Below are 14399 nucleotides of genomic sequence, written 5' to 3'. Positions count from 1 at the left end.
ACTCATACAACTTAACAAAAGGAAGACCAACAATCCAATTTAAAAATGGACAAAGGACCTAAATAGACACTTCTCCAAAGTGGACATACAGAAGGCCAAGAGACATATGAAAAAATGCTCAAAGTCGCTAATCATCTGATAGATGAAAATTAAAACAACAATTAAGTATCACCTCAATCAGTCAAAATGGCTATCATCAACAAATCAACAAATGACAAGTGTTGGCGAGGATGTGGAGAAAAGGGAATCCTAGTATACTGTTGGTGGGAATGCAGACTGGTTCAGCCAGTGTGGAAAACAGTATGGAGTTTCCTCAAAAAATTAAAAATGGAACTACCATTTGACCCAGTGATCCTACTTCTAGGAAGATATCCTAAGAAATCTGAAACACTATGTTCATAACAGCACAATTTGCAATAGCCCAAGTGCCCTTCAGCAGATGAGTTGATAAGAAAGCTGTGGTACATTTGCATAGTAGAATACTATATGGCTTTAAAAACGAAGGAACTATTACCTTTTGCAATAGCATGGATGGACCTGGAGAGTATAATGCTAAGCAAAATAAGCCAGTCAGAGATAGATAAATATCACATGATCTCACTCATATGTGGAATCTAATGACCAAAATAAACTGATGGATAAAATAGATACAGAGACATAGAAGCATGGGACAGACTGATGAATTTCAGAGAGAAGGTGGGGGTGAAGATGGTCAGGGAGATTAACCAGGGAACTTATATGCATATATGCATAGTCCATGGACACAGACAATAGTGTGGTGAAGGCCTGAGAGGGTTGGGTGTGGAGTGAAGGGGCTCAATGGGAAAAAACAAAGGGGACATCTGTAATACTTTCAACAATAAATATAAATTTAAAAAATAATATGTGGTTGGGACCGCCAATTTCATCTCTTCTTCTCCTACAAACCCCAGCAACTGGAACAAAGGTTATTAATAAAACCTTTTCTCTAAGGTTTTACTAATAAAGGCTTTTATCTAAGGTTTACTCATTCAGTTCCAGGTGAAACAGATCTTTTCAAGACAGGAATTCCCATTCCATCTTTCACACACACTGAAAAGAGTAAATGATTCTTTCTATTCAAAATTCAAAAGATGCTGATGGAAAAAGCAGCACATGTTTCTGGGAAACTGGTCTGCTCAAAAGGTTGAGATAGCATCCTTCACATATTTCTGCAAATGTTGACAGTCAGCTGCTTGTTTACTCTTCATGACACTGGAGGAAAAATTCCAGTGACAAGCAAGTATAAATTCACAGAAAAGAAGAGAAGGCTCCGTGCTTGCTATTTCAGTACCCATTCTCAGTGAGGCCTATAGTGAAGCTGAAGTTGACCAGGGACTGTGGATACCCAAGAGGTACTTCTCTATGACCACAAGAGTCAGGTAGCCTCCCACACCCACCACAATGGGATGCAGCAGCAGTCGAGCCACTAATAAAGATGCTGTATCTGAAGCCCCCTGAAGGAAACCAATGTATCACACTTAGGAATCTTGGCTTACTCTTCTATCTTGAAGGAACAGCAAACCAAGGTCATAGTAAGCATGAATTTCTGATAAAGGAGAATGAGATCTGAGAAATTAAGCTTTAGGAGAGGGTTAAAAGTGAGGCTTAAGTGAATGTTTACAGTGTAATGCTTTTTTAGGAATACACTCAAATTCTAGGAAAAAGCAGCATACAGACCCACTCTAAGGGAATCTTCTTAGAGGCCCAGTTCTATGCTGAGCAGGGCATTCTGGAAGAAGCAGTTGTACATCCAGAGTTGCCTTTGGATACTGGGTAAAGTAGGAGTGGGTCTTTTCAACTACATCAGTACACATGAATAATATCATAGTCTTTACACAGAACCTGGTCAAATGATATCTATACGGCTTTCCATTGCTTTTCCAATTACCTCTCAACTCATCTGCACTCTAATTCAGGCATATTAATAAATTACATTTGTCTGAATGAGTCAAAATTAATGCCAGGTGAATGTAAAGAATAAAATATCACAAAATTTTAGAAAGCTAGAATTGCAGAGCTAGAAATTTCATCTACTCTAACCCTCTCATTTAACAGACAGATAAATTGAGGTACAGAGAAGTAAAATGCCTGCTCCAAATCAAAGAGCAAGTCAGGAACTCAAGTCATCTAACTCATAGTCACTGCCTAGCTTGTATTACTGAAATTAACAGCCCTTTGGGGTCCACATCTATACTTAGAATGAGCATTTGAGGCTACTAGACCGTGAGTGAACCGAGTTAAGCCTCAACCAGCTACACCAACTCAAACAAGTATCTTCCCTGTTGACTTCCAAATAGCCCAACCTCTCTTCCTCATCCCTTCCAGTATGAGTCAAGGTCTCAGTTTGGGACCCAGTTTGGTTGGAGAGGAGGCAGAGAGGATTGACTTGAACAATGCCTGGCCAATGGCCCTGTGACCTGAAGCTCCATAGTAGTAGGCACTGAGCCGACCTGATTTAGCTTCTCTGGACAGTAGGCAAAAGCTTTCAGTCAAAGGCAAGGCATTGGCAGGTTTTTTCAAAAGGTACCTGGCTCCCAGAGTCAGCATTTAGTGGTCAGCCCAGTGAGACACTGAACTAAGCAATGAAAGCCTCTAAGATGAGGAAGAGACTAATGTTCCACTAGCCTAACCCATCCTTGGGACTTTGCCCCAAAGTCAGAGTGTACCATTTTCACTTGCCTAGAAAATTCTATCTTCAGAGTATCCAATGAGCCTGAATTATCTCGTGCCCAACCTTCTTGATCATTGACCCTGCTCCTGGGTGGTGAGAACCCTAGCCATACTTTCCCCAACTGGGAGCCTGCAAAGACCATACTTATACACTGCCCAATAAAAGACTCCTCCCATCATATTTTATGTCTCAATGTTAGACTAGCAGTAGAGGTGGAAAGTGCAGGGTAATGGGTTTACTCTGGGCACATTAAAAAGACCTAAGTTTGGAGCCAATTTTAACACTCTGGCTTATTCTGCTTTATCCCCTGGACCCTCAACTTTAACCCTGCCACAAGTTCTAACTCACTTAGTTTCAATAATGAGCTGAGCCCTGCAACCAATGACACCTTGCTTCTCTTTTCTTAAAAGGCTCCCCTCTCATCCCAGAAAGCCACATTATAATTTCTGTCAAATTGCCTGGTTGCCCCTGTCCTGTCTGCTGCTTGGTCTGAGTTGCGGGACTCCCAAATTTCCCACAATCTCTGCAAAAAGTATAGGCTCGTTTCTCTCCTGATCTTTTTCTTTTTTTCCTAAATCAAACCTTGGTCACTTGCATCCGTCTCAGAAACTTTTGTCTGCCAGTCCTCCCAAGCCTAAGATGCAAGGAAAATTAGCTTCCCTTTCAAAACAAGTGAAGAGAAGGGACAAAATATATTGCTAGTGCCACTACATAACTGTACACTTCAGAGTCCAGAATAGCCTGATTTTCACGTCTCTTTTACTCTGTGACTTTTACCCATGTCCAGAGATTCCTCTGATGTGGATTTAGCCCCTAAACATAAAAACTACCTTTTTCTGGGACTCCCTCACAATAGTACAAATCATCTGCAGAACCTTAGACCCATTAAGCCAATCAGTGCAGTTTTAAGTCTGTGAAGATATCAAGCCTAGTCAAAGAGAACTTTGGCTGTGGGGTGCCTACAAACATTAAATTCATAAATATTTTAGAGATGGAAGGCATATCAGACATTAATAGAAATGGACAATGCCCCAACCCCCTTGACTGTGGGGGTGTATGTTCTACATTCCCCAGAATGACTGTTGGGTACATACTGGTTGGTAAATATTTTAGCAAGCTTCTATGGGCTTCTTCTATCTCTTTGAGAAAACAGTGCTGTGACACAAGTGGCAGGGAAATTTGGGGGAAACTGAAGGAAGTGTGTGGAGGCAGAGATACATTTGGAACCTCAGGATCTGAATGGTTGCTTAAGAAAGCTGAGGTGCTCAAGAAAGGTAGTGCTGACGATGAGATTTTCCAGGAACTCGGGATTATGGTAGGGGTGTTCCTGACTTTTTCAAATTAAAAACTGAGATATTCCCCAGAGCCCTCAGTATCAAAAACAACTTTCATGAATTGAAGACACACCCCAGCAATGACCCAAGCCAAAGTATTCTGAGACCCTGGGAACATACCAAATTCCTTTCTATCCCTTCCTGACCTATACTCACCAAAATTTAAACCAGTAACCCCAGCCCCTCAATGGACCTAGTCTGTGTCAGAGTACACACCAGCTACACCTCTGCACAGCCTATTGCACTTCTTCCCAGCTGCACAGTGAGGTCTTGACAGGAAAGTCCCAAGCAGCTCTCCTTGTGAATCCACTATGATCACCTACTTTGAAGTTTGTTCCTCAGCAGTGAACCTCTTCCTGGTAAAATAGTGGTTTTCCCAAGTTTTATTACATACTCTTAAGGCGAAGCTCTAGGCCTGCTCACAGGACATAAATGCCAGGGCCTAGCTTCAGCCCATCCCCCACTATCTCCCACGAAGTTTCACCCAGATTTTGCCACTGATTCCAAAAGCCAACAGCCCGCAGTCAACCACAGAGCAATCATGCTCAGCAGGTGCCCTCCCAGGTAACCTAGGCAACAGCCAGAGGCCCTACCCTGGCTGCCTTCCCAAGAGCCCCTGAAGTGTAACAAAGCAGGAAAAGGTAGTCCCAGGGTTGAGTGTGGCAGTAACTTCCCCCTAGAACAGCGGTTCTCAACCTGTGGGTCGCAGCCCCTTTGAGGGTCGAACGACCCTTTCACAGGGGTCACCTAAGATCATTGGAAAACACATATATAATTACATATTGTTTTTGTGATTAATCACTATGCTTTAATTATGTTCAATTTGTAACAATGAAAATACATCCTGCATATCAGATATTTACATTACGATTCATAACAGTAACAAAATTACAGTTATGAAGGAGCAACGAAAATAATTCTATGGTTGGAGGTCACCACAACATGAGGAACTGTATTAAAGTGTCGTGGCATTAGGAAGGTTGAGAACCACTGGCCTAGAAGTTGTTTCACACAGTCCAGGGACCCGCTACATTCAGGCATCAATGCAGCCTGGGCAGTCCTGAGACTTCCCTGGACAGCCACTGACCCACACTCAAACTTTCAAGTGGGGCCAGCACACTGGCATCGATGGATCACAAGATCAGAGGCATCAAGAGCCTCCACACTCCTTCAAGTGCAGCCCAGTGAAGCTAAAAACAAGAAAACAAAACGAGTCCTTGGTTGAGAGCGGTAGGAGAGGCTCTCCAAGGACCCAGGGGACTCACAGGTGAATGCACCCGAAAACAAGGTTTCTGTTTTCACTAAATAATTCCCAGGCCCCCTTAGAGAGCAGCAGAAGTATGTGTTGGGAGTGGGAGGGAACCCTTCAGCCCAGAGCAACACTGTGAGAAGCCACAGATTCTGAGCTGCAAACTTGCAGTGGGTCACAAATGCAGCAGTCTTGTGGAGCCACAAGAGGGAGTGAGCCTAGAGGAGAGGGGCTCCACACCCCACAGTTCCCTCCCAAGACTCCTCAACAGAACCGCTGAGGGGCTTTGCAGGGTGGCTTGCTGAGGAAATGGAGTTCTGACTTCTCTGAGCGCACACTAGGGCTAAATGAGAGGAGCGCACAAGCCTTTGGTCTTCTGGCTGCAGGCCTGAAGAGTGAGGACTATGCCCCCCAGCCCTGGTTGTCTTAGGGAAAAAGACCAAGTTGGCCTCTTGTGAAAGCTGGAGAGGTAGGAGCATTCTGGCTAAGGCTGAAAGAGGCTCCAGGAGGACAGAGGATAGCGGAGAGGTCTGGGGCACCAAAGAGGGATGGCTGAAGTTGGGGGCCTGCACAGAGTGAACCACAAGGCCCAGCCTGCCAGCCGCTTCATACCTCTCTGGACTGGAGACCTCAGTGACCGCCTCCTGTCTGCTTTGGGGTTCAGCACACAGGGCACAAAGATCTGCTTGCTTCCTCAGAGTGGCAGAGGACAGCTGGGCCTGTCTGGGCCTTAACCAACGTGGGCAAAGAGACGCACACCCCCACTCGCACTCCCTCCCTCTCTTCTTCTCTCTGCTGCACACACACAATTACCATGTGTTTGACTCTTCACTCAGTCACCAGGATTCCTAAAGTGTCTATTCCCCTTACAGGAACAAGGACTAATTGCAGAGATCTGCGGTACAGTGTTTCTCTTAAAGTCTTCCCAGCCTCCCAACTCTTTTTTCTCTCCTTGAATTTTCCCCCCTCAAAAAAACAAAAAAAAAAAAAACAAAAACAAAACAAACACACACACACACACACACACACACAAACATTCTGCAAATATTTCCCCCCAATGCACATGGTAAGGGTACTTAAACCCAAAAGATGCGTCAGGATTTGTCCCAGGGCAATAAAATTCATTCCTCGTCTGTGCTCAATGAATGTCCCAGGTCCCACCCAGGACATCTGGCGCCTAAGTCTCCACAGCTAATGCTACTCAGAGCCCCTCAACCCGTGCAATAGTAGCACTAAGGGCAATGGGCAAGGGAAACGACGAGCTGGAAAGGCTCCTTGGACCAGGAGGTAAGGGGTCTGAGAGCAGACACCTTTACCTTGAATGTCAGGTGGGGCGCTGGGGGCCACTCACCTGCTTGGAACTCCACTTGGCGATTCTTCTCTCTTTCCTCCTGCAGCAGCATGGAGTAGAGGATCCCGAAGGAGTTCTGGATGCCAAAGATAGAGCCATTGCACCAAGTGGCAGCGAAGACCACCATCCAGCCAAAACCACCTTCGGGGGGCTGGAAGCCGCGCGCTGTACCGCGGGTCTCCACGGTGGGCATAGGCTCCGATTCGTGCACTGGCTCAGGCTCAAGCTCCAGCTCTGGCAGGGCTGCAGGATTTGTTTGGGGCTGGGGTTCTGGCTTGGGCTCCATTGGGACCACTGGCAAGGGCTCCGGCTCTGGCTGAGGGTTACCCACTGGCTCCTGCTGTTCCTGGCCTGCCTCCCGCCAGGGCCCCTTGGCTTCCTCGCTTTCTGAGCTTTTCAGCGCCATCACAGACAGGGGACTGTGGCTGCTCGAGCCGGAGGAGACGCTTTGTGGCTGGTGCTAGTTTCTGCTGCTGCTGTTAGTGCTCGAAATGCTGCTGCCACCACTGCCTCCTCTTCCCGGTTCCTCGCCCAAGCTGGCCAGCTTGTCCCGCGACAGACGCTCCCTCCAGCCCTCTCCTCCTCCCCCTTCGAAACCCCCTCCTCCTTTCCCGTGTCATCTCTCTCCTCCCCCTCCTCCCCCACCCCCACCTCTTCCTCCCTCAACCGGCAGCCGCTATGGATTTCTCTTCTTCCTTGCCCTTCCTCCTCCTCGTCATACTTGCCTACCTACTCTAGCCGCTGCTGCGTCTCTCAACTCCCTTTACAAACTATTAAATCCTGTCCTCCTTGTCCAGATGCCCAGTAAAGGGAGAGTTAAAATGGGGAAAAACTAGAGCACAAACTACCCTGTTCCCCTGCCCTCTCCTCCTCGCAAGCTCGAAACGGGTATTGATCAACTCACTCCCCAGGAAATACCCCGCCTGTCCTATGCTCCCACTTTCTCCTTCCAAACAAGCATCCTGGAACTGGGGTGGCCCTGGGAACGTCGGGATCAAGGAGATTTGGCTTGTGAGAGAACCCCACCCTGCCCTGGGGAGTTCCTATATACTTCCCACACCTTGGGCTTGAGGGGGGACACAACCTGGAGGGGACAGCCCGGGCTTCGGACAGAGAGTGGGCACAATGTTCTTGAGTCCAGGGGCTCAGACCCCCACAACCCTGCGTACTCCCTCTCCAGTCTCTTCCTCTCCGCCCCCGCCCTTCCCGGTAAATCCCTGGCTGGGCGCTAAGGGGAGGAGGCAGCCCAGCAGTGAAGCCCGCCCCTCTCGGCCGTCAATCAGGGCTTTGTTTGCGCCAACCTGGAGCCCAGAAAAGCCGTAGAGGGGCGGGGCCAGGTGCCTGGCCAAGGAGGGAGGGAGGGAGGGAAGGAGGGAGGTGTAGTGGCCCCGGAGGAGGCCGGGTTGGGCTGGGCTCCGCTCCTTCCGGCTGTCTGTTCTGTTTTGGGGAACTAGGAGTAGGCGCCAGGTTGAGCCTCCAGTTTGGGCCAGGGCCGCCCAGCCCCCAACATTCCTAGTGGGCTGGTCCCCCAGGCCTCAACCATAGCTTTTTGGGCAATCAGGAATTGGAGCCACTAGCGCAGGGATGTCTTCCCAGCACCCACCGCCCCCTTCTGCCCACCTCTGGTATAAGACTTGTGAGTCCCTCTGAACGCTTCAGACTAAGGCTCCAACCCTGAGAAGATAAAAGAGAGTTTGCTCCCCAGAGAGCGCTGGGGTCCTGGGTGTGTTTGTGAGGGAGTGGGGGGCTGGGAGAGGTGATCTGCCCTGCTGGCGGCCCAGCGGAGTGCTACACGGTGCTCTGTCTCAGCCCGCCATGCCGTCAAAGCAATCCCGGGAAGTTCTGCTTCCCCCAAGTGCCGGCGCATCTAATGCACTAACAATGAGGTCACTGTGTGGTTAACAAGCTACTCTGATTCTCACAAACGGGCGGGCGAGCGTCAAGCCTTTTTTATCCAAAATCTCATTAACCTTCTTGATCTGTGAAAAATCTGTATGGCCGGTGAAAATGTAGATCAGGGCTGCGCCAGCTGCCAGAGAACAAGGAGTCATTAAGCCCCTGAGGGAGGGTTGAGATGGGTGGAAGGATAAAGGTGCCAAGGGACTTAGGGTCTGATGAGAGGAATTGGCCAAATTCACAAACCACAGGGGCCATGCTAGTCAGCATAGCAGGCATTGCTCCAAAGAAGAGATCATATCCCTTATTACCCCGAGGTAAGTATTATTATCACCTGTTTTTTCCAAGCAGTAAACCTGAGGCTCAACTAGGTCAAGGCGTTTATTAGCCTAACTTAGGCCTTGACTAAGTTTAGCCTAAAGTCAAGAGACAAATCAAGTACAAGCTGGAATTCAAACCAGGTCTCCATACAGCCAATCTCTCACAGTCCCTGAGCTTCACCATAGGAGTTCTAGGACTTGGTGCTCCCAAGGAGAGTGACAGGGAAGTTGAAGGCTTCTGGCTTAGCTATCACAGTAGACTTCTTGTGGAGGTGATGGCTTAGATGGGCTTTGAATGTTGAGAAGGATTTTAATGGGGTGGGGGTTAGGGTATCCCTGCCTAATAGGGACAAAGCACGAGGCATAGAAGGACTCTACTCATAGAAAGAGGTAAGTGAAAGCTAATCAAGCCAAAAAGTTAATATGAAGGGTGGGGTAAAAGTAGGTTTACAGTTGTGAGTATGCAAAACAGGGTTTATTTTTGTATTAGTATTTATTATTGTATTCTTTCCATACAAACAACTGTAAACCTACTCTTGTCCCACTCTGTATATGCTGCCTTTCCCAGGAAACATTTGCATTTTAATAAAAATCCAGTGTTTCAGCTATGAGGAATAACAAATCATACTTATGGGCATTGGGACTTAATATTTGCTTTTAGTCAGAGATCTCACCATACACATCACTAATTGTTATCCCATGAGAGCTCTAGCCTTGGTTTCCATTTGCAAGGAACCTGATTAAGACCCTGAAAAAAGGTTATCTGCAAACCCAGAACTAGGAATAGACCCTCGAGTCTTGCAGTCCATCCCAGACCCACTGTCTAAATTCTATTTTCCTCATTGTCTCTAAATGGATTTTTTAGATCACTGGAGTGGGGGAGAGAGTTGGTGATGACACTCATTGATGCTTCTGTGAACTTAAACTATGTGAGCACTTTACATACATAATATCATATAGTATTCATAACAACCCTTTAAGGTTGGAATGATTTCTCTCTGTCTTATAAGTAAACAGGCTCTAAGATGTTGTCAGTTGTTCAAGTCTACAAAGTTATTAAGATGTAAAACAGAGATCTTTGCTCATTTGTATGAGCTTCAAAGTATGTGCTCCATCCAGGAAACAGGATTGCATAACCACCATCCCACCTTGTTAACAATACATACAGTATTTACCCTTTCTCTTCTCTTTAGAAGGTACTTTATAATGGCTAGAGCACTGGCATGAGGAGACCTGGATTCTAATCTTGGGTCTACCATTGCTTACCTGTGTGATCCTAAGCAAGTTGTTTTCCCTCTCTAAGCTTCAGTTGTTGTTTTGTGTGTGTGTTTTTAATTTGCAAAGTAGAGTTAATACCAACTTCAAAGAGTTATTAAACACTATGCTGGAAAGTGTAGGGTTTATTTTGGATGTACAAGAAGCTACTGAAGATATTTGACTAGGAAACTAACATCTCTGTATTTTAGAAAACTGTGGCAACATTGTAGAAAGATAAGAGATAAGGAAACTAAGTAATGAACAGTAAAAAATTGTTGGTCTAAAATAAGGCACTCACTGTTGGGATGAAGACAAAGGTATAGTTCTGTGATCCTCTGTTATGGTAGAGTTTCCAGAACAGATTTGGGTAGTGAGGGAAAAAGAAGAAGCAAAGGTGATGCGGACATTTCTTGCTTGAGTGAAGGGAAGGATGGTAATAGTGTTAATTGAGATGGTGAATTAGGAGCCGAATCAAGTTAGAAGTGCCTGTGGTTTCCTGTCTCTTATTTTCCTTTAAAATTTTTTTCTATTACATTTGACATTCAATATCCTACATAATAAAAAGCTAATATGCAAATTGACCAAATGGCAGAACTACAGGTCGCTATGACGCACACTGACCACCAGGGGGCAGACGCTCAACACAGGAGCTGCCCCCTGGTGGTCAGTGCCCTCCCACAGGGGGAGCTCCACTCAGCCAGAAGCCTAGCTCACAGCTGGTGAGTGCAGCTGTGATAAAGGGAATCTCTCCTCCTGCCTCCACGGCAGCACTAAGGATGTCCAACTCCCCAAGGGACTGGGCCTAAGATGTCAGTTGGTTATTCCCCGAGGGCTCCCAGACTGTGAGAGGGCACAGACTGGGCTGAGGGACCCCCTTTCCAGCTGACATATTTCATGCACCGGGCCTCTAGTTCTTTTATACTAGTTTAAGGTTTACAGCATTGTGGTTAGACATTTATATACTTTACTAGAGGCCCGGTGCACAAAAATTTGTGCACTCGGGGGGAGGGAGGGGGGTCCCTCAGCCAGGCCTGTGCCCTCTCCCAGTCTGGGACCCCTTGGGAGATAACGCCCTGCTGGATTAGGCCTGCTCCCAGGTGGCAGAGGGCAGGCCCAATCCCTAGGTGCAGCCCCTGATTGGGCTCAGAGCAGGGCCGATTGGGGAGTTGGGGCGCCGCCCCTTGTCATGCACAGAACAGGGTGGATCAGGAGGTCTCGATGCTACCCTCAGTCATGCTCAGGGTAGGGCCGATTGGGGGGTTGGGGCACCACCCCCTGTCACACTCAAGGCAGGGTCGATGGGGAGGTTGCGGCGTCACCCCCTGTCACACACAGAGCAGGGCGCATCAGGGGGGTTGGGTCTCTGTACCCTGGTACCCTGTCACGCACAGAGCAGGGCCCATCAGGGGGTTGAGGAGCTCCCCCCTGTCACTCACAGAGTAGGACCAATAGGGGAGTTGGGGCACCACCCCCTGTCACCCATAGAGCAGGGCTGATCAGGGGGTTGGGGCACCGCCACTGTCACACTCAGGGCAGGGCCGATGGGGAGGTTATGGCTCTACCCCGTCACACACAGAGCAGGGCCCGTGAGGTGGTGGTTGGGGCGCCGCACCCTGTCACACACAGAGCCGCAGGGCGATCAGGGGGTTGGGGAGCTCCCCCCTATCAGGCACAGAGCAGGGCTGATCAGGGGGTTGGGGTGCCTTCCCCTGTCAGGAACAGAGCAGGGTGGATAGGGAGGTTGTGGCCCTGCCCCCTGTCACACACAGAGTCGCAGGTTGATCAGGGGCTTTGGGCGCTGCCCCCTGTCATGCTGATCCCAGTGCCGGGAGGCCTCGCGGCTCCTCTGATCCCGGTGTTGGGAGGCCTATTACCCTTTTACTATATAGGACAGAGGCCTGGTGCATGGGTGGGGGCCGGCTGGTTTTCCCTGAAGGGTGTCCTGGATCAGAGTGGGGGTCCCCACTGGGGTGCCTGGCCAGCCTGGGTGAGGGGATGATGGCTGTTTGTAGCTGGTCACACACCCTTCAGGGTGGGGGGTCCCCACTGGGGTGCCTGGCCAGTCTGGGTGAAGGGTTGAGGGCTGTTTTCAGGCTGGCCGGTGACTGAAGCTCCCAACTGCTCCTTTTTTTCTTTTTTAATTCTGGGCTAGCTTTAGCTCTGGCTCCAGCTCTTAGGCCTCTGCTGCTGAAAGCAGGTATCTGGTTTGTTTGGGTTCTATAATCAAAACACTGTTTCAACTCCAGCTCTGAGATCCCGGCTGGCTGAAAGCAGGTTTCTGGGGTTTTGTTTAGATTCTATATTTGTAACAATGTTTCAAACTGCAAGCTCAGAGGCCGGCAGCGGCAGGCGGGGAACGTTGGAGTCCTCCGTCACTGAAGCAAGCAAGCCTCATGTTCACTTCAAGCTGCCTGGCTGCGGGCCACCATCTTGTCTGGCAGTTAATTTGCATATCGCCCTGATCAGCCAATGAGTAGGGTAGCAGACATATGGCTAATTACATAGTTTCTCTTTTATTAGATAGGATGATTGATCGGCCAGTAAGTTGTCATACACAATTATTACAATATTATTGACTATATTCCCTGTGCTGAACATTACATCCCTGTGACTATTTTGTAACTACCAATTTGTAATTCTTAATTCCTTCACCTCTTTCACTCAGCCCCACAACCCCCCTCCCATCTGGCAAGCATCAGTTTGTTCTCTGTTTCTATGAGTTTGCTTCTGTTTTGTTTGTTCATTTATTTTGTTCTTTACATTCCACATATAAGTGAAACTATATGGTATTTGTTTTTCTCTGTATGACGTATTTTACTTAACAAAGTACCCTCTAGATCAGCCGTGGGCAAACTATGGCCCGCGGGCCGGATCTGGCCCCTTTGAAATGAATAAAACTAAAAAAAAAAAAGACCGTACCCTTTTATGTAATGATGTTTACTTTGAATTTATATTAGTTCACACAAACACTCCATCCATGCTTTTGTTCCGGACCTCCAGTCCAGTTTAAGAACCCATTGTGGCCCTCGAGTCAAAAAGTTTGCTCACCCCTGCTCTAGATCCATCAATGTTGTTGCAAATAGTAAGATTTCTTTCTTCTTATTGCCCAGTAGTACTCCATGTATGTGTACTACATCTTTATCCAATCATGTACTGATGGGCACTTAGATTGCTTCCATATCCTGGCTATTGTAAATAATGCTACAATGAACATAGGGATGCCTGTATTTTCTCAAATTAGTGTTTTGAATTTCTTTGAATAAACACCCAGAAATGGAATTGCTTGTTCATAAAGCAGTTCAATTTTTAATTACCTCCTCCAGCAACAGTGCACCAGGGTTCCTTTTTCTCCACATCCTCGCCAGCATCATTTGTGGATTTATTGATAATAACCATTCTCACAGTTATGAGATGATAATTCATTGTGGTGTTAATTTGCATATTTACAATGATTAGTGATGTTGAGCATCTTTTCATATGTCTTGGCCATCTGTATGTCTTCTTTGGAGAATGCCTATTCAGGTCCTTTGCCCATTTTTTAATTAGATTGTTTATGGGGTTCTTTTTGGTATTAAGTTGTATGAGTTCTTTATGAATTTTGGATTTTTAAAATATATATTTTTTATTGATTTCAGAGAAGATGAGAGAGAGACAGATTGAAACATCGATGATGAGAGATCATCATTGACCGGCTGCCTCCTGTACGCCCCCTACTGGTGATTGTGCCCTGACCAGGAATCGAGCAGTGACCTCCTGGTTCATACCTCGATACTCAACCACTGAGCAATGCCAGCTCGCTGGGCTAAATTTTGAATATTGAACCCCTTATTGGATGTATCATTGGTGAATAACTTCTATTCAGTAGGCTATCTTTTCATTTTGACAATGGTTTCCTTTGCTGTCTAAAAGCTTTTTATTTTTATGTAGTCTCATTTATTTATTTTACTTTGTTTCCCTTGCCTGAAGATATATATTTAAAAATATTACTAAGAGCAATGCCAGATAGTTTACTGCCTATGTTTTCTTCTCAGTGATAAAAGTAGGGCTAGGGCAGTGATGGTGAACCTTTTGAGCTCCGCATGTCAGCATTTTGAAAAACCCTAACTTAACTCTGGTGCCTGTCACATATAGAAATTTTTTGATATTTGCAACCATAGTAAAACAAAGACTTATATTTTTTATATTTATTTTATATATTTAAATGCCATTTAACAAAGAAAAATCAACCAAAAAAAATGAGTTCGTGGGTCACCTCTGACACGCGTGTCATAGGTTCACCATCACTGGGCTAAGGTCTTGA

General features: G+C 46.8%; 1 protein-coding gene across 2 annotated transcripts in view; it reads right to left on the bottom strand.

Annotated features, from left to right (window-relative positions):
* The window catches only part of SLC16A2 (solute carrier family 16 member 2), a 177827-nt gene extending 170607 nt beyond the window's left edge, over window positions 1-7220 (bottom strand). For both annotated transcript variants that reach the window (XM_059680140.1, XM_059680141.1), the window contains exon 1: window positions 6627-7220. In XM_059680140.1, coding sequence (XP_059536123.1) covers window positions 6627-7032 — 406 coding nt within the window. In that variant the 5' untranslated portion in view covers window positions 7033-7220. The remainder of the gene's footprint in view (window positions 1-6626) is intronic.
* Between the last annotated feature and the right edge of the window lie 7179 nt (window positions 7221-14399).

The sequence above is a fragment of the Myotis daubentonii genome, chromosome X (genome assembly GCF_963259705.1).
Source record: "Myotis daubentonii chromosome X, mMyoDau2.1, whole genome shotgun sequence".
In the NCBI taxonomy this organism is placed as follows: domain Eukaryota; kingdom Metazoa; phylum Chordata; class Mammalia; order Chiroptera; family Vespertilionidae; genus Myotis; species Myotis daubentonii.
The sequence above is the reverse complement of the archived record's forward strand: the minus strand, read 5'-3'. Positions and strand labels throughout refer to the sequence as shown.